At 35.4% G+C, this 16359-nt stretch overlaps 1 protein-coding gene across 1 annotated transcript; it reads right to left on the minus strand.

Moving 5' to 3' along the window:
• Window positions 1-13558: 13558 nt before the first annotated feature.
• On the minus strand, window positions 13559-14953 carry LOC120529972 (musculin). The gene is made up of 2 exons (XM_039754170.1): window positions 14402-14953; window positions 13559-13736 (listed from the first exon to the last, which is right to left on the minus strand). Exons 1-2 carry the CDS (start codon window positions 14852-14854, stop codon window positions 13650-13652), a joined length of 540 nt encoding a protein of 179 aa, XP_039610104.1. The 5' UTR covers window positions 14855-14953; the 3' UTR covers window positions 13559-13649.
• Between the last annotated feature and the right edge of the window lie 1406 nt (window positions 14954-16359).

Here is a 16359-nt window from a genome sequence, read left to right on the forward strand (position 1 = left end):
GATTTATAAGCAGTGTCACTGTAGAATACCATGAAAGTACAGTATATTGTTTGTAAATCCTAATTTATAAGTATCAAATATATTGCCTCAGGTCTCTATTTCTATATATTTTACAAACAGTGGCATACTGTACATGTGTCCTGACAAATCAAAAAATGGTGTCAGCAGCCTGTAAATCCAATCCAGAAATTAAAACAAAAGCTGTCATTAACAATGAACAATGATGTCTGTTTCAAGCCAGCATAGAACTGTGTGTAACCTTCATCACTAACACAGTGTTTCGTTTTACTTGTTCAGAGATTGCAAAATAACCTTCAGGAACACTTTTTTTAGATACTGTAGATATAATTTTTTGACATGGGTTAAATATGCTATTTAAGTGATGTAAAGAAACATAAAATTTTTTATAACAAGAAAGCCAATTTTGTGAATGAAGAGCTTTACATTCTGAGATTTCTGCAGTAAAGTGCAGACACACTTCAATAAGTGGCCATACATACATTGCACCTAACATTTTTGACATGAAACTTTCTTCTTTTTTTGTAGGGAGCCAGACAATGCATGCAAACCTTATAGTATATTGCTGTTGTTTCATATTTTCAATTTTCTTCTTCTAGTAGACATATCTATTTTAAGTTTACAATGTGTAAATTATGTAATTTAAAAAGCATCAGGTAAATTTCTACCATGTGTGTTTTGTTACAGTGTGCTATCTTTGGCCCCTGCATCATCTCATTGTAGCAAATATGTCATATTTATAGGCAAGTAATAAAAATAACGTCAAATGTACGGTATTTATATTATGTATAATGTTATTGAACCCTTGTGCTGTTTTAGTGCTTGTTACACTTCATTGAGTGGAATATTTGCAGCAGTTCTAAATGATACCAGTTATTCCTGAAAGCCCTTCATTTTTCACTCATACACACTTGAGGCATGCAGTGTACTTTAGCGGCCAAGCCATTGTGATTTAAACCACAAGCTCTCAATTGTGATTCGGTACAAGACACTAAGAAAATCACTTATCCTACATATTTTGGCTGTTTGTTCTTATTTAAATGTATATCGAACAGCCATCATAAAACATTTTTTTTGTTTAAAGAATTCACAAAAGAGCACTCATTTTGATACCAAAGTCATAACTAGAGGATATGCCAGGGTCAGAATCAGAAAGATTTCACAAATAAGACAAAAGGCACTAAGAAAATTAGCTGAAACAACAGTTTCTGCCCACTAGAAAAAGGGGTAGATGGAAAAAATTGTGATTGTTGAGCTAAGATGCAGCTCATGCAAACCGCGTAAAGCTTGACAGATTAATTCACAAAAATTAATGCAGATATACTATATGCTTGCACTGGCCGATGTAAAGGTGGAAATATTCTAAACAATTTAGGCTTAATAATAAATAGTGAAGGTGTCAGCCTGACAATAAACAGACACTTCACTTCTACTGGATTGACAGCAGATTTACATTTAGTGCACTTAGCATACAAGAATCGATTTGGTAGTATAGTTACAAGTGTAACCTATTGAAATGAAGGAGAGATATTTTATTTAAACATGACCACTGACATATCTGTAGAAAGAGTTTTGCAGATGGACCTAAAAAGGGTTAAGAGAGCAGAACGTAGTCAGAGAGCTAAATGTGGTTTGGCTGACCGTTTCATCATAAATATTTGTAAAATAAAAGAGCTTGCCTTGGAGAATTTTAGGTACTCTATGTGGCAATGAAGCAAGCAATGTTAATATATCATCTGGATATAGATATTAAAAAAGAAACAGTATGGATGCCAATTCTTTCTTAAAGCATTTGAACACTCAGTATTAATGTTGTAATGAGGTGGAGAAATGGGTGAATCTGCAATCATCGGGTTTCTGCTGTTTGGCCTTCTTCTTTCCTTTTCCCAGTTAATTCTTCCTTACAAGAATTCAGTATCATATCTTCTCCTGACCCCCCTTATAACGTGTCTGTCAAATATTTTCTTCTTTATATACCTTTGGAGAAAAATATATAATGGAGTAAATAAAAGTTGTTCATCTGTTCCTAAAGTCAGAGTTGATTTTAAAAGTTAGTTACTTAATCTTAATAACACTGGTCTGCAAACACTTTTCTTTTGATTTCATCGAAAATTGCAGGTGTTCTTTATAGATCCGTGGGTGCTGAAACCAACTATGCCAACAGAATTGCTCAACCACATCCAGTTTTAGAAAGATGAAGGTTCAAGAGAAAAAAAAACACTATTTTTAAAAATGAATTATTCATATTTCAAAAAATAATAAATTGCAAATTCTTCTTCTTTAGTTATCTCCCATAAGGCAGGTCTTTCGTTCATTCTGTCTTTTAAAATTCTTTTTATTTCTTGGTATGATTTACCATCTTTTAGGTGATATAACACATTTGCCTTGGGCTCCCTCTTGATTTCTTTCCCTCCAGCACTATTTTCAATAGTCCATCTCCTCTTCTCATCTCATCTTCTTCCAGTTTTGTTGCCTTTTTCTCACTGTTACAGATAGAATTATTTTAAATATAAATATTACTTACCAAAAGTAGTCACTTGCTTTTTTTTCCCTCTTATAATGCTCTTATGGTGTTTCATGGTGGAATGGCCAACAGATGTGTGCTAAAACAGACTCACTCCACTTTCCACTCTAACGTCTCTGCATATGATCAATGTCCTGATAGAACCTCTCCCCATGTTTACTAGAGGCTGCTCCCAAGTTCCCGGTGAAAAAAAATCCAAATCAGAACATACAGTAGGATGTAGAAATAGTACTGAAAGAAAGGTTGAACCCATGGCCTAGGTAAGAAGTGAGAAGTTCTGCAACTAAATCCTCATAGTTTTCTGCTTTTGTATTCACAAGAAAATTGTGGCATACATTTTTTTTTTTCAATGAAGGAAGGCTATGTACTGGTCAAGACAATGGATGAATCAATCCAGCCTTACACATTTCTGTACAAACCATTTAAATAATGAATTTCTCCCTCTTGGATAATAAACACACATCTTTCCAACTTACTAAATATAAATTCCTGGAGATTCTGAAGGAATAACAAGAGAAAGAGAAATAAATGAATAGCCAAAATTTAATTTTGGGTTGTTTCCACCTCAACTAACATTAAGAACAAGACGGACTCCATATATACTTCAGATAATATTCTGAGCATGAAAAATACTTTTGACATAAAACAAATTTAAGTTTTTTTTCTCATACTGATATTTTCACTGAATCCAATGAGTGACAGAAACAATTTGAGGTAGAGAAATTCCAATTTCAGAAATGGATTCAGCACACCTAAATCAAGCCTTCTGCTGTTTCCTTGTGGAGATGTTCTACACGGCTTTGGTGGAACATTATCTTTCCCATTAAGTATTCTTCTATGGTATCTTTCTCTTGGTCTCTTTGATAATTATACAGTAGTTTCCTAATACGAACATACACTTTTGATAAGCATCTTAACATTTTAGCTTTGTAACTGGATACAGATGAAACAAAGCAAAAATGTAATATGTATCATTATATTAAATTATTTGACCTAGAAATGTGTTCTTTATTCCATTTCGATATAATAGCTTTTAACGTAAGCTGTGCAGATTTCTTTGATATAGTAGTAACAGGATTAAAGAGTGCAGACAGCTGAATGTGAAGTGGAACAAATCACTGGGCAGGTCTCCAGTTCATTGAAAAATTGTAAATGAATCTCTGTGTTGAATGACAGCTGCTTGGTCACTAGGCACACCTCCAAAATAATACAGCAGTTTTTCTCAGCTTTTATCTGTTTACCTACCTTCATCTTATATAATTTCTTGATCTGTTCTACCATATGCTGGTGCCAGCTTTTTATGGTGTCTGATGAACAACTCCTTTCTTTCCTTCTCTCTGGTAAAATATCTACAGTATGTTGATTCAGCCATCTCCATAATTAAAAGATGTCTGCTTGCTGCTTTCTTTTTCCCCACATTGTTACTTTCCCAGCCCACCACAATAGAATAAGTTAACTTAATTTCTAACATCTAATTTTGGAAACTACCTATTCCAACAGAGACATGTGGAGTAAGAGTCTATACTACTAGTACTGAGCATAAGGTAGGAAGAACTTTGGGTATAATAGCAGTCTTCAAAAGTTCATGGATGGGCAGGTAATCATGCCTGGGTCTGTACAGCTGTGAGGGAGCAGTACTAATTTGTGCAACATATTGATTCCTGAGTCTAATAAAAGATTTGATATGTTTAAAATACTTTATAAGTATTAAATTTAATAGTAACCATGTTAGCTGGGTTATGCTATGTGTAATGTGAGAAATGCTGGAGCGCCACAAGGAACACTCCTGTCTCTTTTTCTCTTCACTGTGTAAACCTCCAACTATAACACCTTGTCAATTCACTTGCAGAAATTCTCTGATGATTCTGCACCTATAAGGTGTACTGATAAGGGGGGTGAGACAGAGTATATGAGTCAGGTGGAGAACTGTTTCTTGGAGAATTGTCTTAACATCAGCAAAACCAAGGAACTGGTTATTAACGTTCACCACATTGAACAGCCTCTATGTCTGGATATAGAAGTGATCTATTCCTACAAGTACTGTACTTGGGGGTCCACATTAATGAAAGGTTGAACTGTATATAAAACAACTATATAAGAAAGGGCAGAGCAGGTTCTTCACCCTTAGAAGGTTGAATGCCTTTAATGTGTGTAGTTTCATCCTTCGCATTTTCTACAATTCTGTAATGGCTAGTGCAATTTTCTATGATGAGGTGTACTGGGCTGGTAACATTACTTCAAGAGGGGCCTACTGAATAAACAAGGGCAGGTTCAGTTATGGGACAAACTCTGGACCCCCTGTAGGTAGTAGCAAAGGAAAAAATTAAAACAAAATCAGTGCCATTATAAATAGTGCTGCACATCCTTTCTCTGATACACTAACAGTGAGTACTTTCAGCAAACAAATTATTCAGTAGAAGTGTGTCAGGAAATGCTACTGGGGCTCCTTTATACCGAAAGCAATACAACTGCATAATGCCTCACTGTGATTGGAACTGCCAAGTCAGATGCTTTCTTTGTTTTTAAATTTTATTCCTTTTTACTCAGTCTGGTGTGTGTTCAGACCACAGTGTGTGTTTGTGAGAGTATATATTTATTTATCTACATATATATTTATTTAGTTAAAAAAGCCAAATATCCTCCTGGGAACAAATAAAGTTCTATCTATCTATCTATCTATCTATCTATCTATCTATCTATCTATCTATCTATCTATCTATCTATCTATGCATAACCTCTTGATCATTTTATTTAACATTCTTTAGTTTACTATTTCTTTTGAAAAATGAACTTCTTTCTGTATTCATATTTCATTGTAAAAGTAGTGTTAGTTGTACAAAATTAAATTAAGCTTGGAAAATGAGAAAAGGTCAACATGGATTCTAACTATCTATTTTTTAAGTGATTTACCGCTTCTGGGCAGTGAGGGCCAGTGTCCACCCAAGCAGCAGTGAGCACAAGATGCTAGTTATCCCAGGGCACCATACACTCAGATGGTACAATGATGTGCAAGTTCCTAATAATGGGCTCATGCAGTGTCTTCAGTCACTCATTTTCCAACCCGTTACATTCTAACACAGGGTCACGGGGGTCTGCTGGCGCCAATCACAGCCAACAAAGGGCGCAAGACAGGAACAAATCCAGGGCAGGGTGCCAGCCCACAGCAGAACACACACACACATACACACCCATACCAAGCACACACTAGGGACAATTTAGGATTGCCAATGCACCTAACCTGCATGTCTTTTCCTCCTGTGGTAGCAACCAGAGGAAACCTATGCAGACACGGGGAGAACATGCAAACTCCATGCAGGGAGGACCCATGCAGCGAACCCAGGTCTCCTTACTGCGAGGCTGCAGCGCTACCACAGCACCACCATGCCATCCATAGTGTCTTCATTTAACCAAACATAAATTTCTTTGGGAAGGAAGAAAACCAGACTACCCAGAGGGAAAGCCAGGTAGACATAGGGAAACAATCACAAGAAACATGTCATACAATCCTTTATTTAATTTGATAATAAATATTATCTTTCTCACTTCCAAAGTTGTAAATAGTTTAACGCAACCTTGTTTCATAATTTATTAGTGCTGATGCTAATAGGGCATATATGGATGCAGGCTTCCTTAATATTTAGAGGATAAATAATGCAGGATGTACAGCCTTTAAGCTATTGGGCACCTAAGGTCTACATCGATCTGCCTATGAATATTAGAGAATCCTAATTTTTATCAGCATTTTAAGTACAAGCTCTGAAGATTAATTATTTTAGAATAGTATGTTAGTGCTGCTGCTGTGACCATTTCATATTACTGTCTTAACATTGCTTTTCAGTTAACTGCAGTAATTGCTTTAGATTTTCTGTTATATTTCTCTTCTCATTGTCCATGGAGACATTTGGTCTGTCTTCTACTAGATGGATCGTTACATACTGTATGATTGACCTTTTTTCAGACATCTGCTATCAAAATAAAACTGTCATTGTTTGCATGCTTGATCCTTTTCAGAATGCACATGGAATTTTGATTTAAAACTATAGTTTATTTGTGAATGTATTGTATTATTTATACATGTATTGTATATAATTATATGTATTGTTTGTTATTTCTCCCTTTATGTTGCAACATTGTTTCATTTTTTTGAATTTGTAATTATTGCATAACTGGTTCATAAGTGGTTAATTAAAACAGGTTGAACTGAATTATTATATGTTTGCTCAATAAAGTATAAAAAAAGCAAAGACAAATTCAAACCACATATATAAGCCACAAAAAAAAAAAAAAAGTGATCCGTTATGAAGAAAAACAATAGATGTGGTCTTGGGAATTCTTGATCCTGAGACCATAGCCATAGGAACAGAACAGGAAAAGAGAAAATTCTGAAGCAAGTCAGCCTTATTATTGCACGAGGGAGGCCACTCTTTTAGTTTAAAATCGGGTCTATGGGGCACTTAATAAGTATTCAAATTTAAAACATTAAAACTAGTCCAAATGTACAGTATTTTTACCAGCTTTAGTATGTTGTTAATATAATTTCTTAAAGTCAGCAAAATGTAAGTCCTTTGACTAGAAACTCTTAAGAGAAGGATGAAGAGGAGGTTCAGAGCATAGGCTGATTACAGCATGTCGTCGCACCCACTACACAACGAACCACAAGGATTGGGATCTGAGTGCAGCCGTGCAACAGGTGACACCTAAAACTGTAGTTCAACTTCAAAAAACACTTACTTATACACTATCTGAAAAGATATAGACACGGTTGGTACAACCTTACTTGGAATGAACCACCTGAATGTTCCCATCATTGACTAACTCAGGGCATAGAGGAAAGGAAACAAATGAGAAATTTAAAAGATGTAGCCAAGTAAGCTGTACTGCAAAAAGGTTGCTCCTTATTTACCTATCACTCATACTGAATTCTTTTCCACTTTAATTATTCACAAATTTCTCAAAAAAGATCTCATTTCCACTGCTTTGTATTTTTTCCAGCTTTAACAGCACCCTAAAAACTGCTGAAGACCTTTCTTTTAGTAAGCATCGCTTTTCAATTCGTTTACATTTTTAGTGGCTTCCACTCACAATCTCTATGTGCAGTCTGAGGTCATATACAGTTTCTGTCTGCTACGTATTGAACAACTCATGGCTTTTTTTCTTTGCTATACATTCAGTAATGTACCTCTGTAAAAAAGAAAACAGTCTTCAATTATTTTTTCAACATGTATTTATAGTATTTGAGTAATTATTGCAATACATACAATACCATGAAGTATTTCCAAAATCAAAAGAAACATTGGGTTGGTATCAATAGAAGATTTATTTCTCAATAATTAACACTGCACACAGGCTATTAATGAAAATAAAACTTGAGTACATAAAATAATTTTTGTATATGCACAAACAAAACAAACTGTTAAAAAACCTTATTTATATCTTAAAATATAACATCCCATTTTAAAGGTTTTTTTCTGTCAAATATTATTTTCTAACAAAGACTATTTAATTCTCATTTTGCAAAATGCAATATATATATAATACCTGCTTAGGAAAACATTGCCACCGTTTATATAGTAAGGCATGATTAAGATTTTATTGTAATCTGCAAGAGCTGATGAGAGAATGATGAAGAAATACACATTTGATTAATTTCATGTTTCACCAGTTGAGGGTGCCATATGCATAGCATATAATAAATCTTTAGCAAATCAGATGTGAAGTACGTTATTGGACCACAAAAAAAAAATGTAATGCTTTATTTTAAGATTTCCAATTAGATTCTTATTCATTACTAGCACCAACAAGTCTCTTGTCTTTTATATATTCTGTATGTTTAGATAATTTATAAAGAAAGGAAATTCCTTAGACTAATTTAAGCACATGGTTCAGGGTATGTAACCCTGGTTGTGTATAGTGACTGCAGGATTTTGTTACATTCAAATTATTTGCTGTCTGCTATAATTTCATTCAGTTCTTTCCCCCCAGCTTTTTATCTTTCCTACCTGTGCATCATTTTTTGGGGAAAATCTGTAACACATTCTATGGATTTTAACCCCATATTCCTCACATTTCCCTTAAATTACAATATAAAAGGTTTGTGAACATTAATTTGTGCTAATTAAACTGGTAACCTTGTGGCAATCTTTATATTTGGAGGTCATTAATAACTAGACAGATAATAACTTCTAATCCAAACAAGGCAGCTGAAAGGAAAGCAAGAACAATACATTACAGAATTTGTGCTCTAAAATGTGTGATTATATTTATGAATCTTTCTACATTTCAAACAGAACTAGGAGATTCAAAATAACAAGAAATCAAAGTCTTCTGAAACTAATCTGAAATTTAACTAAAACTCACTGCAGCTCAACAGATTCTGGGTTATGCTCTGCTGATCTACTGAGTAACTGCAGAAATGCAATATTTTATAAAAAGGTTAGGTATCTTTTCAGAGTTGATTAAGTGCTACATTTGTAACTTCCAGGTACAAGATAAGGTATGACAGCTTTTCCTGTTAATTTATGAAGAAGTAAGAAACAGTTAGACTTAAAAGAACTAATTATCTTAAACAGAGTAACCTAATTTTAAATTGTAGAGATGTTATACTATTTTAATTAACAGTTGCCGTTGGTGGCAAGATAAAAGACAGAGAAGCACAGGCCTCCAATTCATTCTAACCTTATTTAATAATTTAAAGAAGAAATATTTTAAGAAGTGTCTAGCCTTCCAGATTTTTAATTTATGTGAATGGTTTATGTTGAATTTTGATTTTTAAAAAACATTTTATTTGGGTGGCATAAGCATGCTTAAGAGCATAGTCACCTCTCATTACCACTGATATGTATATAGATGTATTGATTAGGTGGTAAATATATAATCTTGAAAAATAAACAAATGTAGTATTTTATTGTTAATCTGAATATAATTTACATTTTTGATTATAGTATAGTCTAAATTTACTTCAGGTTCATGCAGTTTACATATTAATTTATCATTTACTAAACTGCTTAGCCCTGAACAGGGTCGCGAGGGTCTGTTGGAGCCTACTGTAGGTAACACAGGGCGCAAGGCAGATATAAACCCTGGAGAGGGTGCCAGGCCATTACAGGACAAACACATACGCACATCCACACACACACCTGGGCCAATTTAGGATTGCCAATTCACCTAATCTGCATGTCTTTGGACTGTGTGAGTAAACTGGAGCACCCGGAAGAAAGACATGAGGAGAACATGCAAACTACACACATGTAGGATGCAGGACGCAAACCCTGGTCTCTTTACAGTGAGGCAGCAGAGCTACCACTCTGCCACCGTGTGGTTCAATTTCTCCCCACATTATTATATTTACAATCAGAGTGAGAATTTTAACAAAGTGATTTACAACAGAAATAGTCACCAGACATTGGCTCATGAGACAGGCAAAATGTAGGGTAGATTTTTACCCTTCACATACTGTATCTTATACAATACATCAATTGCTATAGTAACAGCTAGTTTAAATCTATAAAATTAAACAAACTAGTTGAATTAATTTAGGCAGTTTCCTGTTTTGTCCATTATAGGGAATTGGCCATAAGTGTGGTAATCAGAAAGGTGTAATGATTCCCTGCCTGTGTATTTGTCATCACAGATTAAGAAATCCTGCCCTTGTAAAAAGAGTCCCAATCTTTTTTTTCCACTGTTCTAACAGAAAGGTTCACAGGATACAAATAGGCTTTCTGGAGCTGTAGTTCGCATTTTACCCCAATAAATATTACATTCTGAATTCCATACTAGCCATTTATCCATATATTTGAATTGCCTTTCTTAGTAATGCGTATAGACAGCCTATACCTGCAAAAGGCCATGGTAGTGATATTCCACCTTCATAGAGCAAGCTAATAAAATCCCAACTGTAACTGACCAGTAGGTGTTTGGGTGTAATCCCATAGAAAACGGAAGAGCACATGCAAAGTCCATATAGTCTGTGAAACAAACCCAAGACCATGAAGACCTAAATGAGCAATACTAACCAAAGTGCCAACATGATATCTTACAATATCTCAGATTTCATTTTTTTTTTTTTTGTTAGCAGAGAATTTCAACTGAATTTCTAAAATGGTAATTTCATTCATTCACTTTCCTGACCTGCTTAATCCTATACAGGGGGACATCAAATATAAATTACTACATTTAGGGCTAGCAAGATTGTACAGACGTTAGACCTGCTGCTCACAGGTCAAATTCTGTGTCACATTACCTGTTGTGCCTGCATGGATTTTTCTTTGGGTGTTCTAGACTCCATCACTACAATATCTATGTTTCAGTTAACTGCCAATTCTAAATCGGCCCTGCAAGTAGGCCTTATTATATTTGATGGTGCCAGGTTAGCCTCAAGCCCCCGTTACCATGAACTGAGTTAAGCAGGTTTTGGAATGTTACATTATACTGTTGTTTTTATGTATCTGTTTTTAGTAATCTGTTCACTTGATTAAAATGCTGCATAATCCAAAGTTGCTGAAGGCTACGGTGAGTTAAATTATGCTTATTAGAATATGGTAATAATCCACAGAATACATGCTGTAAAAGATACACAACCTAGATTTTTTTTTTACCAATACTCTGTTTAATTTGACATTCGGTTACTCTGATGTTTTCAAGACAGGTGATACTAAAAATCAAACCTACCGTGGAAGGTATAGTTTTTCAGTATTCTTCAAAGATTTCAGAGATATCTGAATCGTGCTCTCTCAGTCCAGGAAAACATGTAAAGCCACAATCACATAGCCCTTCTGCTGTACATTTTAAAGATTTGCTTTAAGTTCATCTGTGCCATATTTTAAGACCATGATGAAAAAATAATCCTGAGACAGAACTGGCATAAAAAAGTGACTCACTGCTTGCTCTGTGATTTTAAAAGGAAGATATTAAAAACATGGCAGCTTTACTGGTTCCTCACCCACCTCCAGACAACTTACTGTAGATACTAAGTGTTTTGCTCTTGGTATTTTGGCATTAATGCTCAGTTATAATATTTCTGATAAATTAGAATTTTTTTAAGCTCAAAGTCCTAACTTTAAATTAATTTACAATTATTACGAACTGGAAAAAATAATATTTTAAATCCAGTTGGATTATTTCCACTGCATAATAATTATATTACTTAATGGAATACTGACAACTGTTTCCACTTTACAGTTAAAATGCAGATACACAGAACAATATTATTGATACTGGAACCCTACTTGAATGCTATATCTGCAGCTGGAGTTATTACAAACTAGCACCTGCTTTATTCTATCAACATGATGAAAACATTCTCAGTGAAATTGCTGTATTATATCACACCTTGAAATTAAGAATACTAATATAGTTTAACATAATCAGATTTAGAAAAAGGGGCAGTTTCTTTTCTTTTTGTATTGCAGATTTTGCTCAGAGATGATTTGTGTTGAACACTTATTATCTATTCTTTTGAATACATCTTTAAAAATAATAACTTAACATTCATCACAAGAAATTTTTTAAAATAATTACAAAATATTACCATGCTGCAAAATATTTAAAACTCATTTTTTACATTTACATCTCACATGAAACTAATTTTCTTTTCCTAAAGCACTTTTCTTAATTGAAGAGGATTTATAATGTACAATAGTACAGTGATATATCTCATATTGTTGCAAAATAGTTAAAATAGCAATGCTTCTTTAAACTAACAGGATGTTTTTCATTGAGAAATGCAGAAGTGAGTTTTGGTGACAAAGACTTAAATATTCAGAATTTATGAAGACTTTATACTATTTACATTATATTATTTACAGGACAGTGTTGTGACAAGCTGTAGGAGCAACAGGCACACCAGATGAATTTACATGTATCAATTAATCTTACAAGAAAATCAGACGTTGAAAGTAACAGTCACTGAAGGAAATTTCTAGACATATGGGGAAAATATGCAAACTTCACATCCAGGAACTGGCTAGACTTCAATTACTTTGATTAGTCAGTCCTACTCTCAAGATCACCTCACACTCTAATATGTCTACATTATAAATCCAAATTAAAAAGTATGGATTCATTTTATACACATGTAACTTCCAACAGAAGTCTGATGGGTTCAATGATCATATCTCACTATTCAAACATCTATATTATTATTTAATAAGTTAAAAAAAATGGTGATGATGCCATGCCATTTTTAAAATTACTGACAAACAGTAGATATACTATGTAGACATACATAAACCTTTTTTAATAATCACCATACCTACTATAAAGGCGGCACGGTGGCGCAGTGGTAGCGCTGCTGCCTCGCAGTTAGGGGACCCGGGTTCGCTTCCCGGGTCCTTCCCGGGTCCTCCCTGCGTGGAGTTTGCATGTTCTCCCCGTGTCTGCGTGGGTTTCCTCCGGGTGCTCCGGTTTCCTCCCACAATCCAAAGACATGCAGGTTAGGTGGATTGGTGATTCTAAATTGGCCCTAGTGTGTGCTTGGTGTGTGGGTGTGTTTGTGTGTGTCCTGCAGTGGGTTGGCACCCTGCCTAGGATTGGTTCCTGCCTTGTGCCCTGTGTTGGCTGGGATTGGCTCCAGCAGACCCCCGTGACCCTGTGTTTGGATTCAGCGGGTTAGAAAATGGATGGACCTACTATAAATTCCTCTTTCTCAGGCACATTTATCCAGTAATGCAGCAAATCAAAATCATTTTCAACAGTCTGCATTTATACCAACATAAAAATAAAGTACACACGTAAAACAGTATAATGGAACTCTGACTAACATCAATGTAAATGTAATGCCACAATCACATTTACAATTCTCATTAGAAGTTGCAGTTAAATTAGCTACATTTGGCTCTATTTCCTATTTTTCACAAAAAGTTTAGGACAATAATAGATACCTTTATTCTGGCCTCAGTATGTTTTGCTTGGCGTGTCAAAGTTAACTTGCTACCTTTCCTTGAAATGCAAGTTACCAGGCTTTGTATAATACTTTATATACTGTACAACTTTAAACAGAAAACTCACAAACAAGAGCGCAAAAATATATATATTGTTTATATATATGTATACAAAAATACACACGCATATTTACAAATGCACTGTACATAAATAAGAAGTATGCAGTCTTTTATGCTGTGGCTCCACAGAGCCTGGTTGTTGAGGAAACATCCTTGTTTTCCGTATCTGGTCTTCCAGAAACTATAAAGGGCCAAGTCTGTAAGAAAATCAATTGAAATTATAACTTGATAATAATGCTTAACAAGTAAAATTCTTCTTACCATTGATACATTTCATAGCTTGCATTATCAAGTTGCCTAGACATAATGTTTAACTTTGAAACTTTGTATACTGTATTCTTTGCAGAATTGTCAGTTTCATTCCAGCAGCTAAATGATGATTTTGTTGGTCTATTACAAGAAACATCAGGTTTAAATTTGTGTTAGGCAATGACTGATATGTTTTGCCCAGGAGTTAACTAACAAAGGTGGACAATATAACATATACAGTGACTTAATGCTCTTTATCCCTGAAATAAGAGATAAAAAGATTACACAAATAAAATAGAAATCTTTTTGTTCTTTAGGTTTCCAAATAACATTCGGTACAATTCTGTAAGTTAAACGCTGATATACTCGCTGCACAAATATGCCATCCATTCATTACACTTTTACCTTTTTTCTTTATTTGTGTTCACTGCCTCAGTTTAACAAACACAATTGGCATAACACATTTAATGTCTAATGAGCTTGAAGTAAAACTAAAAAGGTGGCGGAAACGTTGACAGCTCACTTGTGGAAAGAAATAATGGCAAATCTTTATTTAATTGTAACATGCTGTAGTATTCTCAGGGTGTGTAAGTGACGTATATAGAGATCTCACCAGGCTGACAGGGTGAACGAAACCATTCCCGTAGGTGTCCTCCTGAAGCAGCTGCCGGAGATGCGCGATGTAGCTCGAGGCCAGTCTCAGGGTGTCCAGTTTGGACAGTTTGGTGTCTGGTGGCACCCAGGGTAAGCTGGTTTTTAACCTGGTGAAGGCTTTGCTCAGCACTCTCATCCTTGCCCGCTCTCTGGCGTTGGCCGCGTTCCTCTGAGACTGTTTGCAGTCCCTGTGACTCTTTGGCACCTGACACCTGGGCGACCTGGACTGGCCGCCTTTTCCCCGACCGCCGGCAACACAGAACTCGGCGCCCGATTCGTCTTCGGAGTTTTCCGGAGAATGCAAGTCTACGGTGTCCGCGCAGGTCCGTGCAGAAGCACCAAACTGCAACCCGAAGTCCTGGATCATCATCTCGTGAATGTCATCGTTGTCACTGACCGAGCCAGTAGACATTGCACTGACTGGAAAAACCGTGCCAGGTAACGCCTTTGCAAACGGAAGCTTTATACAGAAATACTGATAAATTTATTTCCTTAATCAAACTTTTCTACATTTGAGCACGGCATTGCCACGTGTGGTTTTGACAGCAGTATTTATTTTAATTCTGCAGATCAAACCACTCAAATGTAGGCGGCATACGACGAATATTTAAGTAATACAAGAGTTGTAATCTGAATCTTTGAATCACAACTGATTATCTCAACACAATTTTAAGACATACATATACATTTTACTTTACTATTCCGAAATAAAATAGACTGTTTTGAGCATATTAGAGTGTTTCTTAACCACTAAATGTGAAATGGTACGGTCCAGAGTGCCACTTAAGTCAAACTTCGCTAGAACTTTAGTTTAACTCTTTCAAGACTGAAAAGTGCCACAACGAACTTCTCATAAAGCTCCACTCCAGTGCCCTGTTAACTAACACTGTGAATTCTGTATTGCTTTTCAAAATAAAAACGTTACACATACATTACCATTGATTTTACTTTATAGGTATTATAGGTATAAGCCCAGAATTCTATGTGTTTTTAAATCAATTAATCCAGATGGACATTTTCTGATTCTTGACCAAGCTAGAAATTGATCTTGAATGGGACACTAGCCCATAGTATGGCATACACACTCACTACTGGACCAATTAAGCCTTTGATCAAGAATGTCTTCAGAAAATATTTAGACTCAATCATTTTCTGCACAATTTATTGTGTTGTAGATTTAATTTAAAATGTGTACATTTGCAATCTGTGCCTATCAATCACTCAATAACTCATAATGTCAAAATAAAAACATGTTTTCAGAAAGGTTTGTAAATTTATTAAAAGTAAAAAAAAAATGAAACCTCCAATTTATAGAAATATTCAGACCTTTTGCTGTGGCACTCCAGATAGTGGTCAGGTTCCTGCTGTTTGCTTTCATTATTTTTCAGGGAGGTTTAGAACTTGGTTAAACTTAATTGGAGTCCACCAGTGGCAAACTGAGTTATCTGATCATCGTTCTGAAAGGCACACAATGATGTATATAAGGTCCCACAATTTACACTGCATGTCAGGACAAAAACTAAGCCAGGAATTCTCTTTAGATCTCTGCGATAAAACTGTGGTGAAGCATAGACTAGGGCAGGGGTATAAAACAATTTTTAAATCTTTCAGTGTTCCCAGGAGCACAGTGGCTTCAATAATTGTGAAATGGAAAAACTTTGGAACCACCAGGACATCTCCTGCATTTGCCCTTCCGGCCAAAATGAGTAAGCAGGTAAGAGGGGCCTTGTTCTGGGAAGTGACTGAGAAACCAATTGTTACTCCAATAGAGCTTCAGAAGTCTTCTGCTGAAACAAGAGAACCTATTGGAACGATGACCATCTCAGCAGTACTCCGTTAATCAGGTGTTCCTTGTAGAGTGGCTAGAGAGAAGCCACTCTTGAGTAATGACAGCTCTCTTGGAGTTTGCCAAACAGA

The sequence above is a fragment of the Polypterus senegalus genome, chromosome 5 (assembly GCF_016835505.1).
Source record: "Polypterus senegalus isolate Bchr_013 chromosome 5, ASM1683550v1, whole genome shotgun sequence".
Taxonomy (NCBI): Eukaryota; Metazoa; Chordata; class Cladistia; order Polypteriformes; family Polypteridae; genus Polypterus; species Polypterus senegalus.

Excerpts from the sequence above, each read along its gene's own strand:
- LOC120529972 (XM_039754170.1), bottom strand. The coding sequence starts at position 14,854 with ATGTCTACTGGCTCGGTCAGTGACAACGATGACATTCACGAGATGATG. Across the intron at positions 13,737-14,401 it reads TCGTTCACCCTGTCAGCCTG|ACTTGGCCCTTTATAGTTTC; the intron begins GTGAGATCTCTA and ends ATTTTCTTACAG.